Genomic DNA, 23,550 nt, shown 5'->3' on the forward strand with positions numbered 1-23,550 from the left:
CCCAATAAAGATTTAGTGCCTTATGTTTTTATTAGTAAATATTTACTTAGGTTGTGCAATGATTTCTCTCATTCTTAGGATATTTGCTATTATTCTTAAGCTAGAGGATCCCACAGGTTTCATGTTTACATATTAAATTTTCAGGTTCTGTAGCTGCTTTGTGTAGTTTAATGTGACGCTTGATGCTTGTCTTGTTTTGGAATTACCTTAGGTAACATCTGTGTGTTCAAACAGCATGCACACGTTGTTTATTATTCCTCAAACAGGTACAGAGCCTTGTTTTCTTGGGGTTTTATTGCTTCTTAGAGGATTCCTGAGTGAACTCTAAACTTAAAAATATAGATACTGCTGCCTTTTCTTATTGATACGTAGAGTAAGATAATGAGGATGGCCTTCTCTTGTTGCTGCTGAAGTTCTTCCTGATAATCCCAAAGCCAGTCCTTTTAACCATCTTTTTGATGGATAGAAGGAAGGAGAACAATTTCCTTCCAACTACGCCCTGTCTGTTTTCTGCCTTGGCTAGAATTAACTCTGGAAAAGCTGCACAGCCGGTGGCTGGTGCGATGAAGGGCATGCTTCTAGTTGGTGTGAGGTTGATCACTCCTATGTGTCGTGTGGATTACCCTGTGATGTAGCTGTGTCCATCAGACCTAACAGAGGTTGCTTTCACCTCATGTATTAGCATAGCATTCACATATCTTTTTATGTTTGTGTGTGTGTTGTATATTCTCTTCATTGATGTTTAGCGTGTTTTCCAAAATTAGACCAAGAGCTTTGGGCTTGGCTACTTGAGATGCTGCAATCACTATATCAGCCTTTATCTCTGTTATCTTGTGTACAATTTTGTCTATGTTTAACAGTCCATTATAAAAAGGTTCAAGTATGTGAGTAAAATATGCACAATTATTCAGGTTCATCAGTTAATAGTATTTTGGATCGTAGCTTAACAGAACTAAACATGTTATTGTATAATGTTTTTGACACCTTCACTTGAATTCAAAACAAATTGCAAGGGAATTGGACTAATTTGGTTGACTTATGAAAAAAAAAGAAAAAAACCTTTGTGACAGAATTGTCTGAGAATTCTAGAATAAAAATAATTTGGAAGCCAAAATTTCTATTACAACCTCAGTGAGTGTAAAATGTTTTGGGTTTGTGGGTTTTTTTGTTGGTTTTTTTTATGGTAATACTGCTGGTTGATACTTGTTAATTCTTCCCCCGTTGTCATATCCAAGGGACACAATTAGAAAAGTTGTTTTCCTGAGTTAACATGCCTTAATAAACAATATTATGTTCTTACTTAATGATGTCTTATCAAATGGCCTCAATGTCTTTAAAGCTGGCTTCAGTCGTGCTGGGGGATCTGGAGGAGCGACCAGGGAAATTCCAGGATTGCTTGACAGGGGCACCGTGTGGGATAGGAACTGCATAGGCAATGTCCTGGAAGAGGCCATGAACTGCTTTGCCGAGATGCAGAGGCAGACAGAGGAGAAATTTCGCATGTGGATAGAAAAGCTAACCCGTCTTGACACGGATGAAGAAAGCAAGCAACAACTGGAGCCCAGGGAACCTAAAATTCAACTAGTTGGCCAAAGAATCCCCCCTACCACACAGTCAGGGGCTTTCATACAGATGCCTGATAGCCAAGTACTTCCACAGCAGTCATTTAATTCTTACGTGGGCTATCAAAATGTCGATGCTACGCTAGAGTTTCCAGCGACTTTTAATAACAATTTTCCACCTATCTTTCCAGAGAATGGGAATATTGCAGAGCCTGATCTGAATCAGTCATAAACTCAAAAAAAATCCAATCTTTGCAATCGTGATGTAACTTTGGATTATGCTAAAAATAAGGTTTGCTTTTCTCTTTGTATATGTTTGTTTTGTTTTTCTCTTTTGTGTTTTGTTACCATGGTATAATTTTTTTTAATTTATAGAGAATATATATGTAGTTTAAAAAACCCCACAGTATACCCACGTGCATGTGCCAGCACACATATACAGACACCTTTAAAGGTGTGTGTGGGGGAACCACCCTAAGCTTTCATCACCAAACTTGGAAAATATAACTTAGAATCCTTGTTTAGATACCCCAAAATCAGTAGAGCTATGTTTGCTACAATAGGAGCACTCAGGGTATTCATCCGAATGCTCTTTTTGCATGTTAAAACATTTATATAAGGAAATAAGTTTTATATTTCAAGATGTAAAGTACCCTAGAGAACCAGACTAGATACAGACCCATTAACATTTCCTTAACTATCTGTTTACTCCCAAGTTTTGCAGCTTGAATGTCACACATTAGTTTTTTTCTTCTTCCTTTTTAGGCAGAAGTAATAAATAAGCTTACCCTAAAGATTTAGCTATATATAACAAATGTGCACAGCTGATTTTTTTTTGTCTCCCATTTAGTAGTTCATTTTCTGTCCAGAGTTTTTAATGTCACTGCTGTGTTGCACATGGCATATTTATGGAAGCAGCTGTCTTACATTGTGTGCACACATACGCACATGTATACATATATATGTGTTTGGTTTGGGTGGAAGTCATCTCCTCTGATTTTAGGTGTCTAGTTTGCTGTCCTGTGGATCTCCTTCCGAGTCAATGGGAAGAGATAGACACCTACAAAGGATACCTCCTGGCAGTGTCTTTCTCTTCCATTAGTTGTCTAAACGTCCCTTACGAACAGTTTAGAATAGATAACTTTGGGCTAAAGTTAGGTGAGATGAATCACACCCAACTGTGTGTGCATGCATGACCTGTGCACACAAAGGACTGCTGCTTCCTTCTGTATATATGATCAAACTGCATCCTTCATGCTGGAATAAAAATAGTCGTGTCAGTCCTAAGATAAGCAGCCATTGGTGGATGGGTTGAGCCTTGGCACAGGAATTTAAAGGAAGGCTTGACAGTCAGATTAGTAAACACTGTGGTGGTCTGGAGGTATGGGTTGCTGGTCTGGGTCAGACAGCAAAAGCTTCTTCTGAACCACGTTTGAATGCCACTGAAATCATTATTTACTTGTGATGGGGAATGCCAGAACATTAGTTTCATTTAAATAATACAATAACTTGCTATTGTGTAGATTTTTTTTTTATACTGATAGTTATCATGAATAGGCAGGCTTGAAACTGTGATGTTTAAAGTAGGATTAATTTAAACTATATATATTAGAAATCTCTATTTAATTCTTCCTGTTATCACTACACACAGGGATTTTTTTGGTCACCTCTCCATTAAGGCCTTTCTTCATGTGAAGTAACTTCTCTGTAGCTACCAAAAATGTATATTTATCATCAGTTACAACTTGCTAAAAGTTTCTAATGCAAATTAAATCAAAATTCTAATAATGGAAATTGAAAGTCTTTGCATAGACATAGTTTAAGCAAAGAGAACACTATAGGTCTCCTTTAGCTCTGTTATTTTGCTTTTTAAACCACAGTCAATTTTTTTCATTTCTTCTAATTTAATGTAATTGCTTTTCTTCCCATTGGAAGTAACCACTGTATCTTCTGTAGGTCTGATTTTTTTTGTTTTTTTCCTCCCTGCAGTCAGTGGGAGTTTTTCCATCAATTTATATGAGGATTTGGATCAAACCTGTAAGAGGAACTCAAGAAATGCTTTTTGTTATCAGTATAATACTAACACTGGTGTTTTAACATTATTCTTGGCCCAGACTTTTTTTAAGTATGTGATGCTTTCATTTAAAAAAAAAAAAAAAAGAGGTTAGAGAGCTGTGTTATTTTCAGAGTAACTGTTTGAAAGACTATGCAGGAGATAATTTTTAAGTACTGGAATAAATTCTTTACGGATCACCTTCATGCATAATTTTGATACAAAGATTTTGATATGAACTTGTAAGAAAACTCCCTCGTCTGACATTGTGTGCATTTTTGACTTCACTATAGGTAAAAAGTTAAATGAGTTATTTTATGTTTGATTGCAATTTAATACACTTGTCCTCATCTGTTTAAAATTTAAGATCCTTCAGGGAAGATTATTTGCTGATATAAAAAAAAAATCAGATCCTTCTGGTATTCATAGATTTGATATATATATATACCTTTATGACAATGGTAAGAGCAGCATATTTTAAAGCATGACAACTTTACAAGTCTTCCCATGCATGCAGAAGCAGCTTTTTGCAGTGACTGATTTCTTTTAATGTGTAAGAGTCACTTAACTCAGTATGTCTGTAAGCATGCCCTTAACCTTTTTTATACAATAGTATATATGGAGCAATTAGGTATTTCAAAACAAATTGTGTAAGGAGATCAGTTGAACTTATTTATCTCTCAGACTGAGACACATTTACATACGGATCTCATAAATGGATAACAGCTTTGTTAGGTATGTAGCCAGTGAAATTTCTGCCAATCTGCAATGTCTTGGTTAGGTAACCTTTAAAAAAAAATAAAAGTGTTGAAATAATTCAGTGTATTAATAGATAAAAATTCAGATTCTGTTACTACAGGCAAAAATTAAAAACTTTCAAACATTTTTATCCATTACTGTTAATTGTTATTTTCAATGCAAGCAGGTGTCAACGTGAAAGACCAAGCAGAGGATTATAGCAGGTGAGCATACAGACTTTAAAGCTGTACTCTTTCTAGGATAAAATTATTCCAAGGCACCCAGAAGACTGAGGGAATAGTTTGTATTAGATATAAATTTAACTTAATTTCCCCATAAAAGCTACCTAGTGTTAAGAACACCTGTGCAAGGCCAGTGGTTGTAAATGGTTTTGTAAATGGTAAATTTTATTTTGTTTGGTCACTCTTTTCGCTTGCCTCAAAACTGGAGCCAGATCTTCAGCTGTCATAAATCAGCTCCTTTGAAATGAAAAGTGTGCGTTGATTTACACAGTTGAATATCTGGTCCATTAGCTTGTTTTCCATGTGAAGAAGTATGTTTCTCCTTCTAGGAACCCCACCTTTCTGTTGTTCAGGTGTAGTATAACCTACCTGATGAAGGATTTGGCAGGCTGTGCAATTAAACAGGAGCATCTCTCTTCTTGCTTTGTATTGTGAATTTGAAAGATGCAGAGCACTGAAGAAACCAATGTTCAGATACCAATACTAGTGATGAGTCTGTATTTTAAATGTGTGTGCAACAGCCTTTGGCATCTCTTTGAGAAAACGGATTCCGAATACATAATTTCAGATTTTATTTTCTTTCTCTCCGGGAAATATTTTTGCTATATTACATGGCTGCAGTTAAGTTTGTCATGATTTCCATTATAAGCTCTTATTTTCAAAGGGCTTTGACTAGAAACTTTCAGGGAGTTAAAATTTCTTCAGCTGAAATTTTAACATAAGTTTTAATCTCATCTATTCTGTATTTCATTAAAGCAGACTGGCCTTATTTAAGATTTCCAGAAGGAAACTCTTCTACTTTCCAACCCAGAGTTACATTTTGAATGTATGTTTTTGCCCACATCTCAACAAATTACTTCAAAACCACTGAATTTAACAAGGAGAGGAGAAATCAGTAGGAGTTTTGCACAGATGTGGGGAATTGCAGATGATCATTTAGAGTTTCTCTAATTGCCCTAGGTTTTATACTTCAGAATGGAGTAAAGAAACAGTCTAGTTTCTTTAAAGAATTTTACTTATGGTTTAAAAGAGTAAATGCATCAACTCAGATCAGCTGGTGTAGAGTGCGGTAATTCTGGGGAAGATGGTGCCAGTTTAACCCCAACTGGCCTATTCAAATTCCTATATATTGCCATTTTTAATATCAAATTATATGTTTTCAGTGTGGCAGCTGTTTCTGCATGGGAGTAACTGAACACGGGTATGATGGCAGTTGAAATTTAGTAGCAGGTGAAACACAGCTACTTTGTTAGCAATTTTTGTGCAAGTGCAAAAGAAATAAGTCCTTATATAAAGGCTCAATTTAAATGTCACTAAATGTCAAACTGACAGTTCAGTAAATGAAAAATTAAAGGATCTGCTCCTAGAATTGGACCCTATGTAGGAGTCCTTGGAAGTCCAGGGGCTTTAGTGTGCAGTATTTTTGCAGGCTTGGCTGCGGGTTCTTCCCCAGGCATTTGTGCGGCTTCCCTCCCTCCAGTGGGGTTTGGTAAGGAAGGTCTGTAGGAAATTCCATCCTTCACACATAGTTTTATCTGAAGGTTTGGGGTTTTGCTTCACATGCTTCTAACAAAACATCTGATTTTTCAGGTTTTGTTTAGAAAAATAAAAATTTAAGGTAATATACCACGTAAAACAAATTCAAGTAAAGGCAGTGAAACTTTATTCAGTTTTTCTATTGCAAAAAATAACTGAGCAGGGGGGGAAAAAAGGAAAATCTTAAACCTTTCAGATATACTGCTCTTCAGTGTTATTTTTAATAGTATTAGGACAAAATAAATCAGGCAGAAATACACATATCTTTTTTTAAGTTCACAGTGTCTTTTAGTGTTGTTGCAGGATGGTTAGGTTATTTTATCTGAGCTGCTAGAGTTAAGACTGGAGGACCAATCTTAACTTCAATGAAACGGGATTATATTTGGCAGTTATTTTACAAATTGAAACGTATTTATTATCACTGATTTCTCTTGTTAATATATTTTGTCTCTTTCTGTATCCACATACTGTACATCTCTTTTTTTAAAGTAATATTTCAAGGGCATTAAGAAATTGAATCCTAGCCCTATTAAAAGCAGTAGAAAATTTCTACTAATTTTGATGGGGCTAGCATTTCACCTCATTAGAAATTGAACTTATTCTGCAGTTTTTGGTCAGAGAATCCTTCAGCTGACTTTAAGGGGAGGTGTTGCCTGATAAGTGTGTGTAAATCAGGCCAGTTGAGTAGATACTTTTAAAATAACCGACGTCTGCACTGTGACCACTGCAGTTACATTTGGAAGCATTAGAACAAATGCACTGTGTAATTTGTACTGTAGAAGCTAAAATATTCAGGCTGATTGATAGAGATGGACAGTATCTTGTAAAACATGAAGCTAGAAACCGGTCTTTCTCACAAATTTTATTAGTCTCGTAGTGTTAGATCAGCAAAATTGAAGGCACGTGGAAAATAGGCTTATTAAGTTAGAAGCGTTTTCAAGCGCTCGGTTAAATCTCGCAGACTGATCGAGCAGGAGGTTAGTCTGGACCATCAAAAGTTTTGCATCAAGGCTGTATCAGTCCTTCCATGGGAAGATGCAGTTTACTTGTAAAAATGTGATGTTTTCTGGAGGGGTGCGTACAGGGTGCGTGTTTGCCTGCCTTTTCTTAATGTAAGTTTTATTCACATAGGGAAATTTTTTTTTTAACTGTCTTAGCTATGTAAGAGTAGAGTGTGATGGTTTCCAAAACCCTCCTGATAGGCTTTTGCAAGTAAAACTGGAGAAGAGATCTGGCTAATATATCTGCTTCCATAATTAATGAATCATAAGGTGGCATCAGGGAAAATAAATCCTATCATGAGATAGAAAGTGCATGCCACTGCCTGGTATTTTCGATACACAGCCATGTTCCATGTGCCTTTGCTTAACACACAGTGCAAAAGACTTTATTATGTCTTTATATATGATTTGGTAAAAAAAATCCAAGATATTTTCCATCTAGTCATCAAAAAGCCCGAAAGAATGAATGTTGATCAGCAAGACTTGAATTTTTGAGATCTCTTTTGATGTGATATATTAAAAATGATCCAGTCTGAGAACAGATACTCATTTGATCGTGTTGTTTTGAGTTTATTATTTTATTATTATGGTAAAAAAAACCAAACACAAAAGCTTTACTGTGTGAAATGAAGGAAAATGTGAGGAAAGTGGATTCATCAATAACTTTTTGTTCACTTTATGACTCTAGAGAGAATGTTGTTACACTACTATTGTTTTTTTATTGTATTTACAATGTATTCTTTGCCTAACCCTGTAAATTTTGAAATGTAACTACTGTAACCTGGAATAAATAAATAAATATAAATAGAAGTGAAGTGTTTCATGTTGCTAAACAACATAAAAAAAGCACAGATCTCCTGCCCCCCCACCCCCCCATCCCCCTTTGGGAATTGTTTTAGGGTTCAGCTAGGTTATGCCATTTGAACTGCACAAACTTTATGAAACTGCAGCTCTGGATCGTGTTTTTAATAATACCAGGTTTGTATTGTTTATCTAAAACAAGCAGACTGTCACTTCAGCCTGTAGTCTTGTATATGAAGCCTTTCTGTTTCGATCAGTTACTGATGTGTCTACTGTAGAACTGTTTTGGCAAGTCACTTAAGATGAATCTTCTAAGTTTTGGCACAGAAAATATGATTATCTCGATTACTGTAATGGTCATCTGATCTTAAAATTTATGCAGGTATTAAAGTCCTATGTTTTGCTTAATCTTGAAGTGAATGGAGTTCTCTCTTAAATTTGTCTAGTGTAAATGAGGGCATTCTTAGATCTTTTACTATTTTAAAATGTCTCGGTATTCCCTTTTGTTATATAAAAATAAATGCAATTTAGTTTAGAGTACTGAGATTGAGACAAAGCAGTGCCTGCGTTCACACTGAAGATGCAGAGGTGAGGCTGGAAGAAGCTGTGTCTCCTTGGGCTTGCGATTACCTGGGTGTTTCTGTGTGTTGCCTTTTTAGCTTTTGCGTGTTTCACGAAAGCGTTCCTAAACACTATTTTTAAACGCCTCAATAATTTACCAGTTAAAAATAGCTCAGTAATTTGAGGGGAGTGTTGTTTTCAGCAAAGCTGAGCTCCTCTGCTTGTTAGCCTCGAGCAAGCTGCAAATCTCTGCTTGCCTCAGTTTCTCCCGTAGGCAAAAGGAGGTTAATAACCACCTCGGAGCTCTTTGAGATCCACTAATGGAAAGCTTTTTGTAAGAATAAAGTGCTGTAATTATTATTGCTATTATTATTGTACCTGTTCTGTGTGTTTTAAAGCTTAGGGTGATATTCACACCTAAATAAGGCTCCACATCTCCTCATTGCAATGATACTGATGACTCCAGAGGGCGATTTAGACCACCCAAATTAGGCTTTTAATTTTGAAATTATTTCAATCAGGATAGTCCTCTGGAGATTTCAGTCTTTTTCCACTACTTGTAGAGAAAGTATAGTGAAGTTTAAATCCCATCCCTAAGGCTGGAATTCATCTTGCTGAAATTCAGCAGTGTAAAAGTTAGGCGCCTTGTCTAAGGTGGTTGTCTAAGCTTTTTCCATTTACTGGGGAAGGAGGGGAGATGATGATGATGCTCCAGGCTGCAATTTCCAGGCTGAGATTACTTGACCCTGAAGTTCCTCTCTCTGGCTACAGTGGGAGGGAGTTTAGGTGATGAGTTTGGCACTACATGCCTAAATTTTAAGAAAGCTAAAGAGAAATAATGACTTAAAGGACTAAATTCCCTCTTTAGGTTCTGCCAGCTAATATCTTTTGTTTCCTATGATAAAGTACTGCTGTGCATTGATACACAGCTGTTGCAGTGCAAAGGTACGGTGCTTCATATAGGATTGCTCCTTTTAACCTACAGCTGAAATTTTACGGTTGATTCCCCCTTTTTGCTTGTGCTGCCATTATAATGAATTAAGAGATAATAGGAGTGTGGAGCTTACAACACAGTTTAGACCGCTGGATGTTGAGATGTGGCTCTATGAAAAGCATGAGAGTGGCTAGCAGATAAGAAATTACTGAATTTTCTATGTTACAAGCTTAAAATAAAAATTGATGTGTGTAGACCTGAATATTTGTGCATGTGGCTTCTGATTCGGTTGTCCTGAGTGGAGTTAGCTTTGATGAGCTCTGTAAATTAAGGGAGAATTGGACACTTGGAAATGCTTGTCCCCATGATCCCCTCTCCCCCCCAATTTTTAAAAAAAAAAAAAAAAAAAAAAGGCGGCAGTCTTTCCCTCCCTCTGTTAACATTAAATGTCAACAGCTGTATTTTGCTGCTGGTACTTATTAACTTTCAGCCTTGTCTTTTTCAAGCATTTATTGCTTTAGAAATGAATTAAAGCTTATCACCAGGGAAATGTAAGTCTTTCAGCTACCTTGGCTTCTCAAAACGTGATTTTTCTGAAATAGATTGTTTAAATTACTGACCAGGGAACCTCCTAATTGTGCTACATTAAATTTTGATTCTGGCATAGTTTATTTTCGTGTCTGTTTTTCTATCTGTTGAAATCCTGTTACAGTCAGTAATTACGAGGAGTGGCTCTATTGTAAAGAAAAGATGATAAGTTACAACTATGGTTGTAGTTAATCCTTTTACATTTTCAACCTGAAAGCATTTCTTCACTTATTTCCTAGCTGAAGCCAGTTGTCCTTATTTCTTGGTACCACACATTCACTTTGCATCACATCATCGGATGATCACGCAGTTGGCTAGGGAGGTATTATTTATTTCCGAATTTAACCCCTCCTGTCCTGACCTTGTAGCACTGAAAAGGAAACGGACTTTTGGGAATGGAGGATTTTTAGAGGATTTTTTTTTTATATGCCTTCGCTACAACTTTAATCTAGTTGTAATTGTCTACAACTTTTCTATTGTTTTTTGTTTGTTTGTTTGTTTTTTAAACACATGTACGCAATTATTGCTTATTTCTTTTATACATGCTGCGAATCCTAGGATTTGTTGCAGCATCGTCGCTGTTATCTTGGCCTCGTTGGTCATTTACTGGTGATAGGTATGGATAACCCTGGTGTCAGGGGCCTTTCATTTCCAAATCTGATCCTGAAAGGCAAGGCTGAAAAAAGCAAAAATAGATCTCTGCTGTGATTGCTTTGTAAATAGGCAGCTTGTTTTTTCCAGATTGTTAAATTGGTGGCTATTAGACTGACAAATATAATTACAGTATGTAAATTATATTGAAAATATTTTTGTCTGTTTGATGTATACTAAATTTAAGCTAAGTTATAAGGTGTGCTGTTTGGAAGTGTGGAAGATACAAGAGTGGAGCTACAGATAACAAGTTTATGCTTGTATTTCCTACTGATGAAGACTTTCACACAAGTTATTTCTATGGGTAGGTGATGAGAATATCACTCTGCATGTATATACATTTATTATACATTTTTGCATGATTATACATGTAGGAGTGGTACAATTTTGACTTGAGACTATTGGTGCCTTTTGTCCAAATATAATTTTACTTGTGTAGACACGTCTATCTAAAATCAGATTTCTCTTCTGCTTTTGGAGTTATCTTAGTAAGAAGCAAGAGAAACAAAGACCTGAAGGAACAGTACATAGCTCCTGAAATTTTAGATAACCTATTGAAAAAATGGTCAAATAGTCAATATTGTACTTGACCCTCGTATCTTCTGCACTCGACTGTTTATTTTTATAGCTCACATTATATATGTTCACACTGAACTCTGATGATAAGACTGAAAGAAAACATGCCTCTCATGATTTAGTCCAGTTGTAACTTCTGCATGTAATTTAATCATCAGCTTTCACAAATAATTAACTGAACATCAGCCAGCTTAATTTTGAACTTGGTATTCCATTATTTTGTAATTGCCTTTTAAAAAGACAAAGATTGTCTTTCAGTTAATTATCAGGACTTCTTTTCCAGTCATAATCATCAGCGTTTCATGTTGCGAACAGTTTGGTCTTTAATACATTGGCATTTAACTACCCATTTATTTTTGTCGGGTCTGTTTTAAGTTTGTAATATAACATTGGTTTATGAAATTGTTGTTTTGGAGGCAGGTCTGATTGGAAATATTTTGTGAATTTCTTCATACCTTGTTGCAAAACTGATCTTTAGTACAACTTAAGCAATATGGTCACTCTTTAATGAAGTGTGTTGCTAATCACAAAATAGGCGTTTCTTAAAATAGTGAGTTGAATTGTGTTTCAGGAACCAAGTTACAAACCTCCCCACCCTCCCCCCAAAAAAACCACCCCTGAAAAAAAACCTCAGTAGAAACAGCTTTCCAGAGGACTAAATTTGAAACTTTTAGTTCATCATGCTCTTTCTGTCTTCAGCAAGCACTTAGCACTTCTGAAAGAAACCAATCTTTCCTGAAAAGTCTTTTCATTTTATTCTTTGTGACTTTTAAAGATTTCTCTAGTCGTTTTATAATTCTGAAGGTTCTATCTTCATAAACACATTATTAGTTTAAGATTATTTTATATTATCCCATACAAATTGAACCCTCTATGTATCATACCCATAACAAAATAGTCCTGCAGACACTCAACTGTCAGAATTTCCTTGGAGTTAAAGAATTGCAGTAGCTGCTGAGCTTTGGCCCAACCTGTTTTCCTATTTCATACTCATTTTTGTGGATGAAGTCTTGACCCAAGGAAGGTTTTGATTCTCTCATTTGGGGAGTGGGAACTTCAGCCATTTCCATCCACTCTGAGTCAGTAAGCTGTAGCTCAGACAAGGCATTGAGTTACAATGTGCATCCTTTTAGAATATTTATCCGTTCTTTCTTTGCTTCCACATTAATCCTTGTCTTGAATTTGACTTTTTTTCAGAGCCTTTTCTCTTTGTAGCATCCTTTTCAATTATAAGTGATTTTCATTCCTCACAAAGAAAATAGTCCATCCTAACAAAATAGACCAAAAATAGCTTTTTGTTATTTCTCAAGAATAGATTTCAGAATTGTGTAAGCAATTTTCTCTCCCTCTTTTCCCCTTCACTTTGGTGGCCAAAAATGCATATGGTAATCATGTTGAATTAAAAGCATATTTATCACTGTACATTATAGTTTTGTTTCTTGTTATTCTTGATCTTAAAAAAACACCAGCAAAAAACTTTGCCATTTTGAAAAATTCCCCTGTCCTTGACAGGTAAATGTTATGAAAGGAAAGTTGTCTAATATTAAATTTATTGTCACTGGATCAGTTATATCAAAAAGTTAGTTTTATTCAGTCAACCCTAAAGTAATGTAAGCTGTCACTTGAATTTTGTAAAATTCTCTAGATAAATATCGTGTCATGCCAAATTTAATGTCCTGTAACTTAATTTTTATTTTAAACTGAAATTTTTATCCTTTTTTAGATTGTAAATGTAATGTTGTCAGATATGGAGATGCTTATGTGTTAATATAAAAGATAATCCACAAATAACTGATACATTAATAAACGTGGTTTTCTTACATTTGTGTTTTCTGTGTATGCAAAGGTTAAAATGTCTCTGTAATCTCAGACCATGTTCATTAAGTGCAGTTTAATAATTCATATAATTTCTAGGTCTTTAAGAGCCTCATGTAGGAGATTGCATTAATCCTTAAACAAATTATTTGTACTTTTAAAGGTGTCTTTCACAGTATCCTGACTTCTAATCTGCGTTGCTTTTCTCTCCTTCTGCAGATGGACCTCCAGTTGTAGCTCATTATGATATATCGGACACAAATTCAGACCCAGAAGTGGTAAATGTGGACAATCTGTTGGCGGCTGCAGTAGTTCAAGAGCACAATAATTCTTTAGGAAATCAAGACTCGGGATCTACCTGGAGAACCAGAGGGCTGCTAGATGAACTGAGTGCTGATACAGGTTTGTTTAAATTCCCCTCCTCTGACATTTGTTCCAGCATCTCAGTCAGTGTCTCTCCCTTTCTTGCTTTCAGTATTTTTGTAGTTTATACAGCTTTAAAAACTCCTTGTGTGGATTTTGCAATAAATCGGTATAGGTTCTTATTAAAAATCTGACATTTATTCCAAAATACAACTGATAAAAATTGACAAAGATTCCTGCCATGTATTTTTTGACACTAATTTTCCTAATTATTTTTTCTCCTTTTCCCTCTAATTACTTCTTGGAACCTAGGTCTGGGGTTTTGGTGTTGGTTGTTTTTTTTTAAATGAAAGTGAGCTAAGCTTGTTACTAAATGGTTGATTATGACAACCCATGCCACCAGCTAGTAAATAGATCATGATCTCATTTTAAGTATTATAGTTGTTGTCTGTTTATGTCTTTTTTGTGTCTTTTGTTTGTCTCTATTTCTTTAAAATGCAAGCATGAATTATTCCCATATTCCATCTGCATTTCTAACATACCTTAGAAAATTTGACAGACCAGCATCAGATAAAGATGAAGGATGAAAAGGTGCTGGTAAGGTGGGCTTAGCATCAAGAGACAGCAAAGACATTTCCTTCAAGAAAGCAAGAGTGGGAATAATGATGGAAGAATTCAGAGAAGTTCATGTAGCTCATAAAAATTGTTCAGCTTCACTAAGCGCTTGCAATTCTTCACTAACAAGAGTTATACAACAACATGAAATGCTACTGTGTTTTGGATGTAGAGTGCTAACAGGAAATATTTCCTATCGACTTCATCCCATAGCCTTGTATGCCAACATATTGCCTTTCTTTCCACTCATCTTTTTTAATACACGTTAGGATTTTTAGCTTCATAAGATACGGAGTCTTGCCCGCAGTGGTGGCGCACAGCGGTTTTTTGTTTCGTGCTGTGTTTTCCAAACGTAAGCCTGCCAAAGGGCACCTACGTTGGAAGCATCCTGGTATCTCCGAGCTACTTCTCAATGTCTATAAGGCTTAAAGAAATACAAGTATGTGACTGATTTTGAAAGAGATGTTCCATTATTATAGAGTGGACGAGTCCATTATTTGAATATGAGAATCTCTGATGCATTATTTTCACTGTGGTCTGTGGCTGGATATTGTTCCAGCCTTTTTGAAGCGAGCTGGTGTTTTTCAAGCTCACTGGTATTGTTTGCAGAATAGCAGCTGACTGATAGCTAGCTATTTGACCCCCAACAAGCCCACTCTTTAAGTGGTTTATTAAATGTTTAGAACAGCTGAAGTTAACTTTGTTGTATAGCACTAATGCATTGGTACTTCAAAGGGGTGTAGGAAAATAAAAAGTAATGTTTCTTACCAAGCTTTCTTCCACTTTCCTCTTACGAGTACAATGCTGTGATGCAGGTAAAGTTTGTTTTTCTTCCTTCCACCTATATCCAAGGGGACTTGCAAGGAAGAGGTTGCCAGGTAAAAGAAAACTAGAAAACTTCAAGAAACTTCTTCATCCCTGACCCTGTGGGAATGTGTCCAGGCAAATTTGCTCCTGGTGCTACGGCCGTGTTGATGTCTGAAGGATGAATCTCTCTTTTTTCTTCCTGCATACACCTTGCCCCAGAGCCCCATAGCCTCAGTACACTTCTGACTGCACATTTGTCAGTACTGGCCTTTTCGTACCATGTCTAGGATTGCATATTTGGAAAGCAGAATTTTCAAATCTTACATCTTGTTCCCAAATTAATCTTCAGCCAGTATCTAATTTAACAGACATTTAATGATGTGTTCCCATGGGAAAATAGCAACATAAGCTTTATCTAAGTGAAAAATCTTATTAGGACACACTATCACATCTTTGTGCATGGGCAAATATTTTGGGCTGTTTTGCAAGCCCTGATGTTGTAGGGCAAACAAAACATCTCCTTTGGGCGTCATCTTAATGTTCGTGCAAAGAAATTAACAGTGTAGGCATGTTATTAGGCATGAAATTTGTATGGCCAGAGGCTGTATATCTATCTGTATGCTATAAACCTGATTTACGCTCAGCTACTCTCACAGTATTTACTCTGCTAATCATGGTTTCTCTACTGCTAATTACCGTTTTGTTGTCTGAACTTAAAGCTATGGTAATATATGAAAGCTCTTTTGGGGCTCCCATTTATACCTCTGGGGATTCATTTTGGGGCTATTTAAGAGCTGGTCTGCTTTGCCCCTCTGCCAGACATTACCCTGTCTAGCAAAGGGTGCAGAATGGTGTTATGTCATTAATAGAGTAATGCGACCTATTAAGGCAGGTTGATATCCATCCCAGTCTGCGTGAATCCATGACCAAGGATTGTGTTACTCTGCTGCTGCCTGTGCTGTAGCAGCGGTGACATTCAGGAGCGGGGCGATGCAAATCACTGGGGCGGTGATCCTGTAAAGCTCCCGGTTTGCATCGCCAGCACATGAATCAAAGCCTCTGAGCACTTCCATTTCATGTTTCACAGTGTGCCCAGCCACTTCTATTAAAGAAATATCCGTGACCCATTTGGGGACTTTCTGGCAGTCAGTGATATTTGCCAAGAAATGTTCAGCTGAGCTGCGATGTTAGGAAAAGTCTGCCTGGGCTGTTAATTCGTTTTAAGTTCAGCTGACAAATCTTTTTTGTCTTGTGAGATGGAAACTCCTCCTTCGGGTACGGGGCAGCACACAGGTTTCCTTCCCTTGTTCACCCTCATCAGATGTTGCACCAAGCGTCTTCACTTTGCAAAAACTGAACATACAGTATGGTCTCTGCCCTTCTATTTGCTTGCTTCTTTTCCAAGTACTTTAGGCAGTCATTAGAAAGTTTCCCTGGCACTTGTTTAAAGTTTAATTTCTTCTCTCTGTGTCCTCTTGATCTACCGGGGGGTATAATCAGTTCTGCATGTTCGCATGCCTTTGAAATTCTGCGGATCGTTGTTGCGTCCTCCTCCTCTCATCTTTGAAGAGGTGTCCAGTCAAACTAGATGTACATAATATATTCATCCAATCTCAAATTTCTTGCTCGACAAATGATTCTTCCCCTGTGTAATACAGCTGAGTGAGTGGTTTCCAAGAAGTAGGTAGTGTCATCTGCTTCAGGGCTGCCCAGCATTGCCCAGGTGACTGCTAAAGAGAGACAGTAGAAGTAATCTCTTTTTTTAGGGGGGTTAAAAAAAAAGTAAAAGCTACCTTTTTTATTGAAATATTTTTTTCAAATTGATTTTTTAATGATTTATTTTCTATAAAACAAATCATCATTTTGGCTGTTTTGTGTTTTCCATGCAAATATTATTTAATACATCACAACACAGCTTCACTAATTGTGGTGAAGGACCTTCTTTGCAGAAAAGGCAAAACCTGCCACACTTGTATTTAGAGAGGACTTGTTTGACAGACCAATGAACTGGATAGCATTGAGAAACTGTAATTAAAAACCAATGCTGCTGTATATGGAACTTATGAAAAACAGATTTTTTTTTCAAGTATTTTTAATAATGTTAGAGCAGATGTGTGAAGCAGTGTGACCAGAACGTGATGGGTTTGTTGTTTTTTTCTTTTTTTCATTGACCGACTTACCCTTATTTAAAAAAAAAAAAAAAAAGAAAATAAATTAATTTTCCTTGGTGTGTGTGATGTTTCTGTCCAGCCTATGGGCTTTGTTTGCCACAGTATCATTGAGTTTGATTTATTGACAATAAATTGTCTTGTGTCTTTATTTCAAAGAGGTTTAGGTACAGTCTAACTCTTATTTTTATTGTCATAAAATAACAGCTGGAAAGCCTAATTACATCAAGTGTGCTTGATGCGATAGTCAGGCTTTGTTCACATTTGTGTGCTAACACCATCACTAGAGCTATTGAGACTGGATAAATCCAGTGGTCATCCTGTATGTTGTGATGAACTGAAAGCTGGACAACTTGATCTAATAAGATTTTCCAATTTCAGTGTTTCAATCCTTTTTTTTTTTTTTTGTTAGTTGGAAAATTCCTTCTCCAGCTGATTTCTGAGTTGTGTATGCTGTTAAATGTTGGCTGTATTTGCATTTTCCCCATCTGTAGGTCATTTGGATGCAGGCTTCCTTGCAAGTGACAAAACCTCCTCTGGTAATGCCCAGATCAATGAAGAAATTAATATTGCCTCTTCTGATAGCGAAGTAGAGATTGTTGGAGTTCAGGAACATGCCAGGTATGAATTCCTTTTTCTTGCTCTAATATTCCTTTTATTTTATCAGAATATCTGTATTGCCAAAATTAATAAAGAAAAAACTGCTGACTTCCACTTCTGTAGTTATCCATCCATGACTGATGCCCAAAAGGTAATAAATGTTGCACTTGTTTTTTCTATTCTGCTGGTCATGGTGATGTTTTTCTTTAGAACATTACCAGCTTGGTAAGTATTCAGATTAAGCTTGTGATTTGATATCAAACGTTAACGGGCTAAACATATGTAGTATTAAAATACCAAATACTGAGATACCAAATTTATATACATCAGGAATTCAGATTTTAAGGGCATAGTGTGAATATGCAAATACATAAACAGAAATATTTATGTAGGTTCTTGTTTCCTATCAAAATACTCACTTTAAGCATTTAATCAGCTTCCAGTTTATTGAATAAATCAGTAGTTGTAAAAAGACTATCAACTTTTCAAAGGCCAATGTCATAAGATAGCCCTTTCAGATTAAAAATTGGATCCTTGTGATTCTTGGTTTTATTTCAAGATACAAGAGAGTTCAAATCCCTAAAGCAGATGAGGGTAAGGAAGCCAGAGGTTTCTCTCAAGCTCAGATAGACAGCTGTCCAGCTGTGCTTCAGCTATTAGTCTTGATAGGCGTTTTTTTGATGTTACCCTTCATCTTTAGTCTATGATCTTTCCTTGGCTTAAGGTATTAAGAAGCAGTTGAACACGACTGGCATTTTCATATAGTATGGAGTGTTAATATGGTGGAATAAAAGCAAGTTAAAACAGTATACAGACAAGCTCTTTTCTAAAACTAACCTGCTGTCTGGTGGATGCTTGGAGGCACAAAAGGGGTGTGAAGGACAAGGAACAAAGCTGTTCCTCATTGTCCCTTCACTGCATCTTTTTTGAGGAAAGGAAGAAGGAAGGTGTACAGGACCCAATTTCCCAGGCAGGAAACTGTACAGATAGTGTGAGCACAATCCAGTGCTGTCGGATGTGAAAAATGGGAAATTTTAAGGTGCCCAAGGAAGAGAGATTTTGTCTTTGCTTTTAGAATAGTGAAAGTGCTTGCATGGCAAACTCTTTCGGAAGCTACTAATTCCTGAGGAAGTAGCTCTCCTGGCTGTTTATCCAGCAGATCCAGGGCTTGGAGGATCTTTGTCCTAATGGTAAGCAGTGTGGACTTGTCCTCCAGTAGTAGTTTGTGTAAATCTGTCTAGCACTACGTACGCACAACCCTTCTGCTTGAGGACCCCTATTCAAAAGCTTTCCATACTGTTTGCCTCGATAATACTTACCATTTACAAAAATGGAAGTGTTAAGTAAATGCAGAGTTGCTGTTTGAAATCAGTTTTAGTAGGTATGGACTGAAATAGTTTCAGCAAAGATAGACTTAAAGCACACTTTTGTGCTTTCCTTTGTTCATGTAACCATCTGCCATCTCCCAAAGACTAGTTTTTACTGGCTTCATTGAATACTCACACATTTCAGTTGTTCGTATCCTATTTAGATTTTATTTCTCTTGCAGGTCTAGGCTTGCAGTTATGAAGTATTGATGGGCTTCTGACAGGGTTGTCGTTTGGAAAAGGTTTAGGTTTTTTCATCAGTATTTTTCGCATGCTTAGTTAGTATGGTGTTTGGATGCAGTTCTTTTGCTTACACTGGTTTTTATTGTGCTCCATATTCCATGTCGTTGTGGGACTGGCGTGAGTCGTGACACCCTAGAGTTTGTCCATCAGTTGTAGTTTTTCAGATTGCTAGTGAATTGGTGGTATTTCTCATCATTGGAATATTACTTGGCGTCTACTTAGGACACCAAGTCATGTTTTTCAGTTTGTTTAATTTTTCTCAAATAGATTTTTTTTTTTAATCATGCATGTGTATAAAACAGTCTTCCTCTGTTTTTTCCTAGGGTTTTTTCCCCTCCCGGCCCTTTTTTGGTTGCCTTTTCTTGGTATCTTCCCTTAGCTACAGATTGGAAAGCATGTTCCCTAAGCTAATGTTTGATTGAACGTTTTGCTATTGGCTGCTTGTGTGACTTGTTTGAGGATAAACACTTTTCATTTTTGTGGGGTGTCATTTCCGTGAGATAATTTGTAGCTTGCATTTTGTCATCTTTGGGGAGAAAAGTTAGTATTAGCTTTGTCTAAGCATTGAGGACTGTTCTTTATCAGAACGATGGACCATAGTCCCTGAGACTGAATGTCGTATTTAGTTTGCTTTGGCTACAAGCTTTTCTTGTCAGTTATGCTTAAAAATTTTTTTTTCTTAAAAGAAAGCTTTAAAAAAAAATCCAAATCCCCTACATTTGTTAGAGTTCTGTCTCTTACTACTAATTCTTTGTAGATATGTACTTTAAGAATGTATTTTTAAGATTGAAGAAGTAATAAAAAAGTCATTCTGAACGTCACATCCAAAACTAAATAGCGTATCTGAGAAGGAAATGAGACATTTATATTCAGAGAAGTTAGAGCTCGGAGAATGAGATTTTTCATTCTATTTCATGAAACTCTAACCAAGCCAAGAGAGATGAGCATAACCTAAGTAGTTCTGGAGAAAATAAATTGCACTACCTTAAATTAAAACAAATAGAACGTAAATGTCAGGAATATTTGACCAGTGCAGAAAACCTGGGTTCCTGCAATGCAGTACACGTGCCTTCACAAAGAAATGGGAAAAGGTTACCCCAGCAGCCAAACATCTCCTCCTTATGTATGCAGCCAGGAGCAGCTACAGCCACCACCAGTGTTACGAGAGCAAAACAATTTTTGGAGCACTAGGTGTAAAGTTTTACTGGCACTTGTTGAAGATTTACAGCTGGAAATGGAGTGATCATCTTAAAAGACTCCAGTAAATTCTTGTCATCACTTCCTCATATAACAAAATTAGTCTTTTTTTTTCTAATTATTATTAGCTTGTACTTCAATTGTCACATACCTATTATGAATATAATAGGTAAAAATACTGTGCAAATAAGTAGATATGTACCTCACTTCAGCAAGGCACTTGAGCGTATGCTTATCTTTAAATATATGATTTAGTCTTATTGACTATAATCACTGAAAGCTTAAATGTTTTGCTGAAGTGCAGTTGTACTGTTCTCAGTGAGCACTTCCCAGCATGTTTGTAATTTTTAGTTAAGACCAAAGAAAAATCAAATGTAACAGCTGTAATAATGTAATTACAAGATCTCTTGTAATTATTGTAATGAAAGTATCATTATGTCCTTATTTTAACATGGGTTTGATTTCATGTAGAAAGATAGCTTTTCTCTTTGTCTCATCAAGCCTCACTTAAATTTTTTCTCTTTTTCAAAGTCCAGTGGGTAAAACTGCTAGCAGGAAACTACGCTTCTGAATAATGCATGGTACTATACATGATGGGGCAGACTTCTTCAAGATCCTTGGGATCCATGCATATATTTTGTAAGGAATATCACTTTACACCCACTGGCAGAATTCAGTTCTTAAAAATAATATAATCCCCCCCCCACCAAGTTTAAGTTTAGTCTCAGCTTTGTTTACTGGCTGTTTAAGATGTCATGGACTCTACAACTGGAAAATCCACAAGGACATTTTGGAGAGGGACATGTTAACAAGATGCCTAAGTGATAAAACACTGCAGCTGAGAATCTTGTGCCCGAATTCGATAGTAGCTTTAATCCTTTGTGGTTTTTGCCTTGCTACAGGTGCGTGCATCCCAGGGGAGGTGTGATTCAGAGCGTGTCTTCCTGGAAGCATGGCTCAGGCTCACAGTACATTAACACTCAGCAAACGCAATCATGGACAGCTGTGACTCCCCAGCAGAATTGGTCTTCACCCCCAGAAGTAGTAGACCTCACTTTGGATGAAGATACCAGACGCAAATATCTACTGTAATGCAATGTCACTGTGTTTCTGTCCCCCACCCCTTCTCCCTTTTGTGGCACAGAAGTTCATTGTTAAAGCTTCAGCTTCAGGAGCCCTGTTCCTGGCATTATGAAATTCAAACTCATGAAGTTTTTCATTTCCATAAGAATGTAGTATAATTTCAGTATCATTTAAAATGGTTTTGCCTTCTCAAAGGAGGATTCCTCCCAGAATTAAAACCCAATAGCACCAAATTTATAACACATCTACAGTTACTAACGTGTGTGTTAATCTGAAGAAATAACTGTGTGCAAACTTATGTCCTCCCACCCTTTCCCACCTCCAACTTCAGAACATTTTTAATTTATCAGTATATTGAGTTTGTTAGTAGAAGCTAGTGTTTTGCTGTGCGAGCATCAGTGATTTTGAGAAATGCTGTGTCCTCACTGATTTCAGTGGAACTGGGGGTATTCAACACTTCCGAAAATTGGGCCAAGAGTATTTATACCCAAGCTGATTTGGTTATGTTACCAGCACGAGGGACTGTCTTTAATACAAACGGCCCATAACGTATGCACTGAACAGCTTTTTAATTAAAGGATTTTTATTTTCAATATAATTTATAGTTTACACTCTTTTCAGTGCTGAGTCTTCTGTCTACTTGACTACTGTGTTTCACTGATCATTTCCCACAGCTTGTTACAGTTTAAGATAGTAATAGTAGTGACTTAGTAGCAGCTGATTATTGCAAAAGCACAAGAAAAGTAATAAAAAGGCCCAGCATCCCTCTCCTTTTCAAATATAGCTGAACTTTTTTACCTGTATCCGAGTCTTGCTTGGAGTAGGAGAAGGAGAGAAATGAAACATTTTGCTTGTTAGTCCTCATTTCTACTGTTGCTTATTTGCTTCACTGACCATCTCAAAAAAAAAAAAACAACAAAAAAAAACCCCTAACAAAAATAACAAAAACCGTGTCGCGAAGCCCCAGTCTGGCAAAGCACTTTAGCAGATGCGTAGCGTTCAGCTCGGACAGGTCACTGAAACTCGTGGGGCCATTCAAGTGCTTAAAACTCTGTCCTAAGAGATGTTGCAGGATCAGGGCCTAAGGTTGTGATTTTTTTTTTTTTTTTTTTTTTTTAAAAACAACTAGATCTGCACCATTTTCCTGGCTTAAGGTCATGTCTCTTATCCTAGTTTTGGAATTGTTTTTAGGGTATGATCCAGGAAACACTTTCTACCAGAATATTTACTGAAATCAGTGGAACTACTTACTTTAGCAGGCTGTAGTTTCTGTAGTGTAAATTTCTGGAAATTCCTGCCCCTCATCTGTCATTTTGAGCCTTTCTCAAGGCAAAAACCAAAGATTAGACTTTAACAAGATGATACTCACTTTAAATGTCTATTGTGCAATTAAAATGTTCCTTTGTATTCAAAATGTTTCTAGTGGGAATTTTGTACAGCTCTATCATCAGATTTTTTGCCATTTAAGGCTGAACAAGGGGTAGTCAGGACATGGGAAGCTCTGTTTTCTTTTTGTGTTGGCTGGTTTCTAAATTTATTTGGCTTCCAATAATTTTATCTCTGGGCAAAAAAAATAAATAAAATTACCTATGTTGTCACATAAAGGAAAAAAAAAACCAGCAGTGGTGGTATAGTTAGTAACAAACAGTTTTTTCTTTTAATAGGCAGAACGGTTATGACTGCACTTTAAAGAACAACTAGGTAAGGGATTGATATTCCAATTTCAAGCTTTCTGAAACATTGAACATAAGTGTATTGCATGGCCAGAAAAATATATGTGGTGCTTCTAGTGACTGATTTCTTTCTCTGGGGGTGGGAGGGAGGGAGCGCCGCGTGGATGGAGCCCATTCGCATTGCAGTAGGGAAAAGCCCGGTACTGTTGGGGCACTATATCAGTAGTGGCTGTCAATCTTTTCTCCTCGTGTTTTAATCACGCAACTCAACCGTTGTTTTAGTGGGCTAGCACACATGCTGTAAAGGTAACTTTGGAACAGTGATTTAGTGTGGCTGCTTTTTCCTGTTTCACAAAGTCTTCTAAAGATCAGTTTT

The 23,550-nt window shown here is 36.7% G+C and overlaps 1 protein-coding gene across 2 annotated transcripts in view; it reads left to right on the forward strand.

Annotated features, from left to right (window-relative positions):
• The window catches only part of LOC104841367 (chromosome unknown open reading frame, human C18orf25), a 44,020-nt gene extending 21,397 nt beyond the window's left edge, over positions 1-22,623 (forward strand). The window contains exons 3-5 of one of the 2 annotated variants that reach the window (XM_010582975.1): positions 13,278-13,460; positions 17,506-17,632; positions 21,321-22,623. In XM_010582975.1, the coding sequence (XP_010581277.1) occupies positions 13,278-13,460; positions 17,506-17,632; positions 21,321-21,510 (500 nt within the window). In that variant the 3' untranslated portion in view covers positions 21,511-22,623. Of the gene's footprint in view, positions 1-1,339; positions 1,868-13,277; positions 13,461-17,505; positions 17,633-21,320 lie in introns of those variants that run through there. The other variant, XM_010582976.1, reaches the window with a different exon arrangement.
• Positions 22,624-23,550: the final 927 nt, after the last annotated feature.

Source organism: Haliaeetus leucocephalus, unplaced genomic scaffold, assembly GCF_000737465.1.
Source record: "Haliaeetus leucocephalus isolate CR32 unplaced genomic scaffold, Haliaeetus_leucocephalus-4.0 Scaffold866, whole genome shotgun sequence".
Taxonomy (NCBI): Eukaryota; Metazoa; Chordata; class Aves; order Accipitriformes; family Accipitridae; genus Haliaeetus; species Haliaeetus leucocephalus.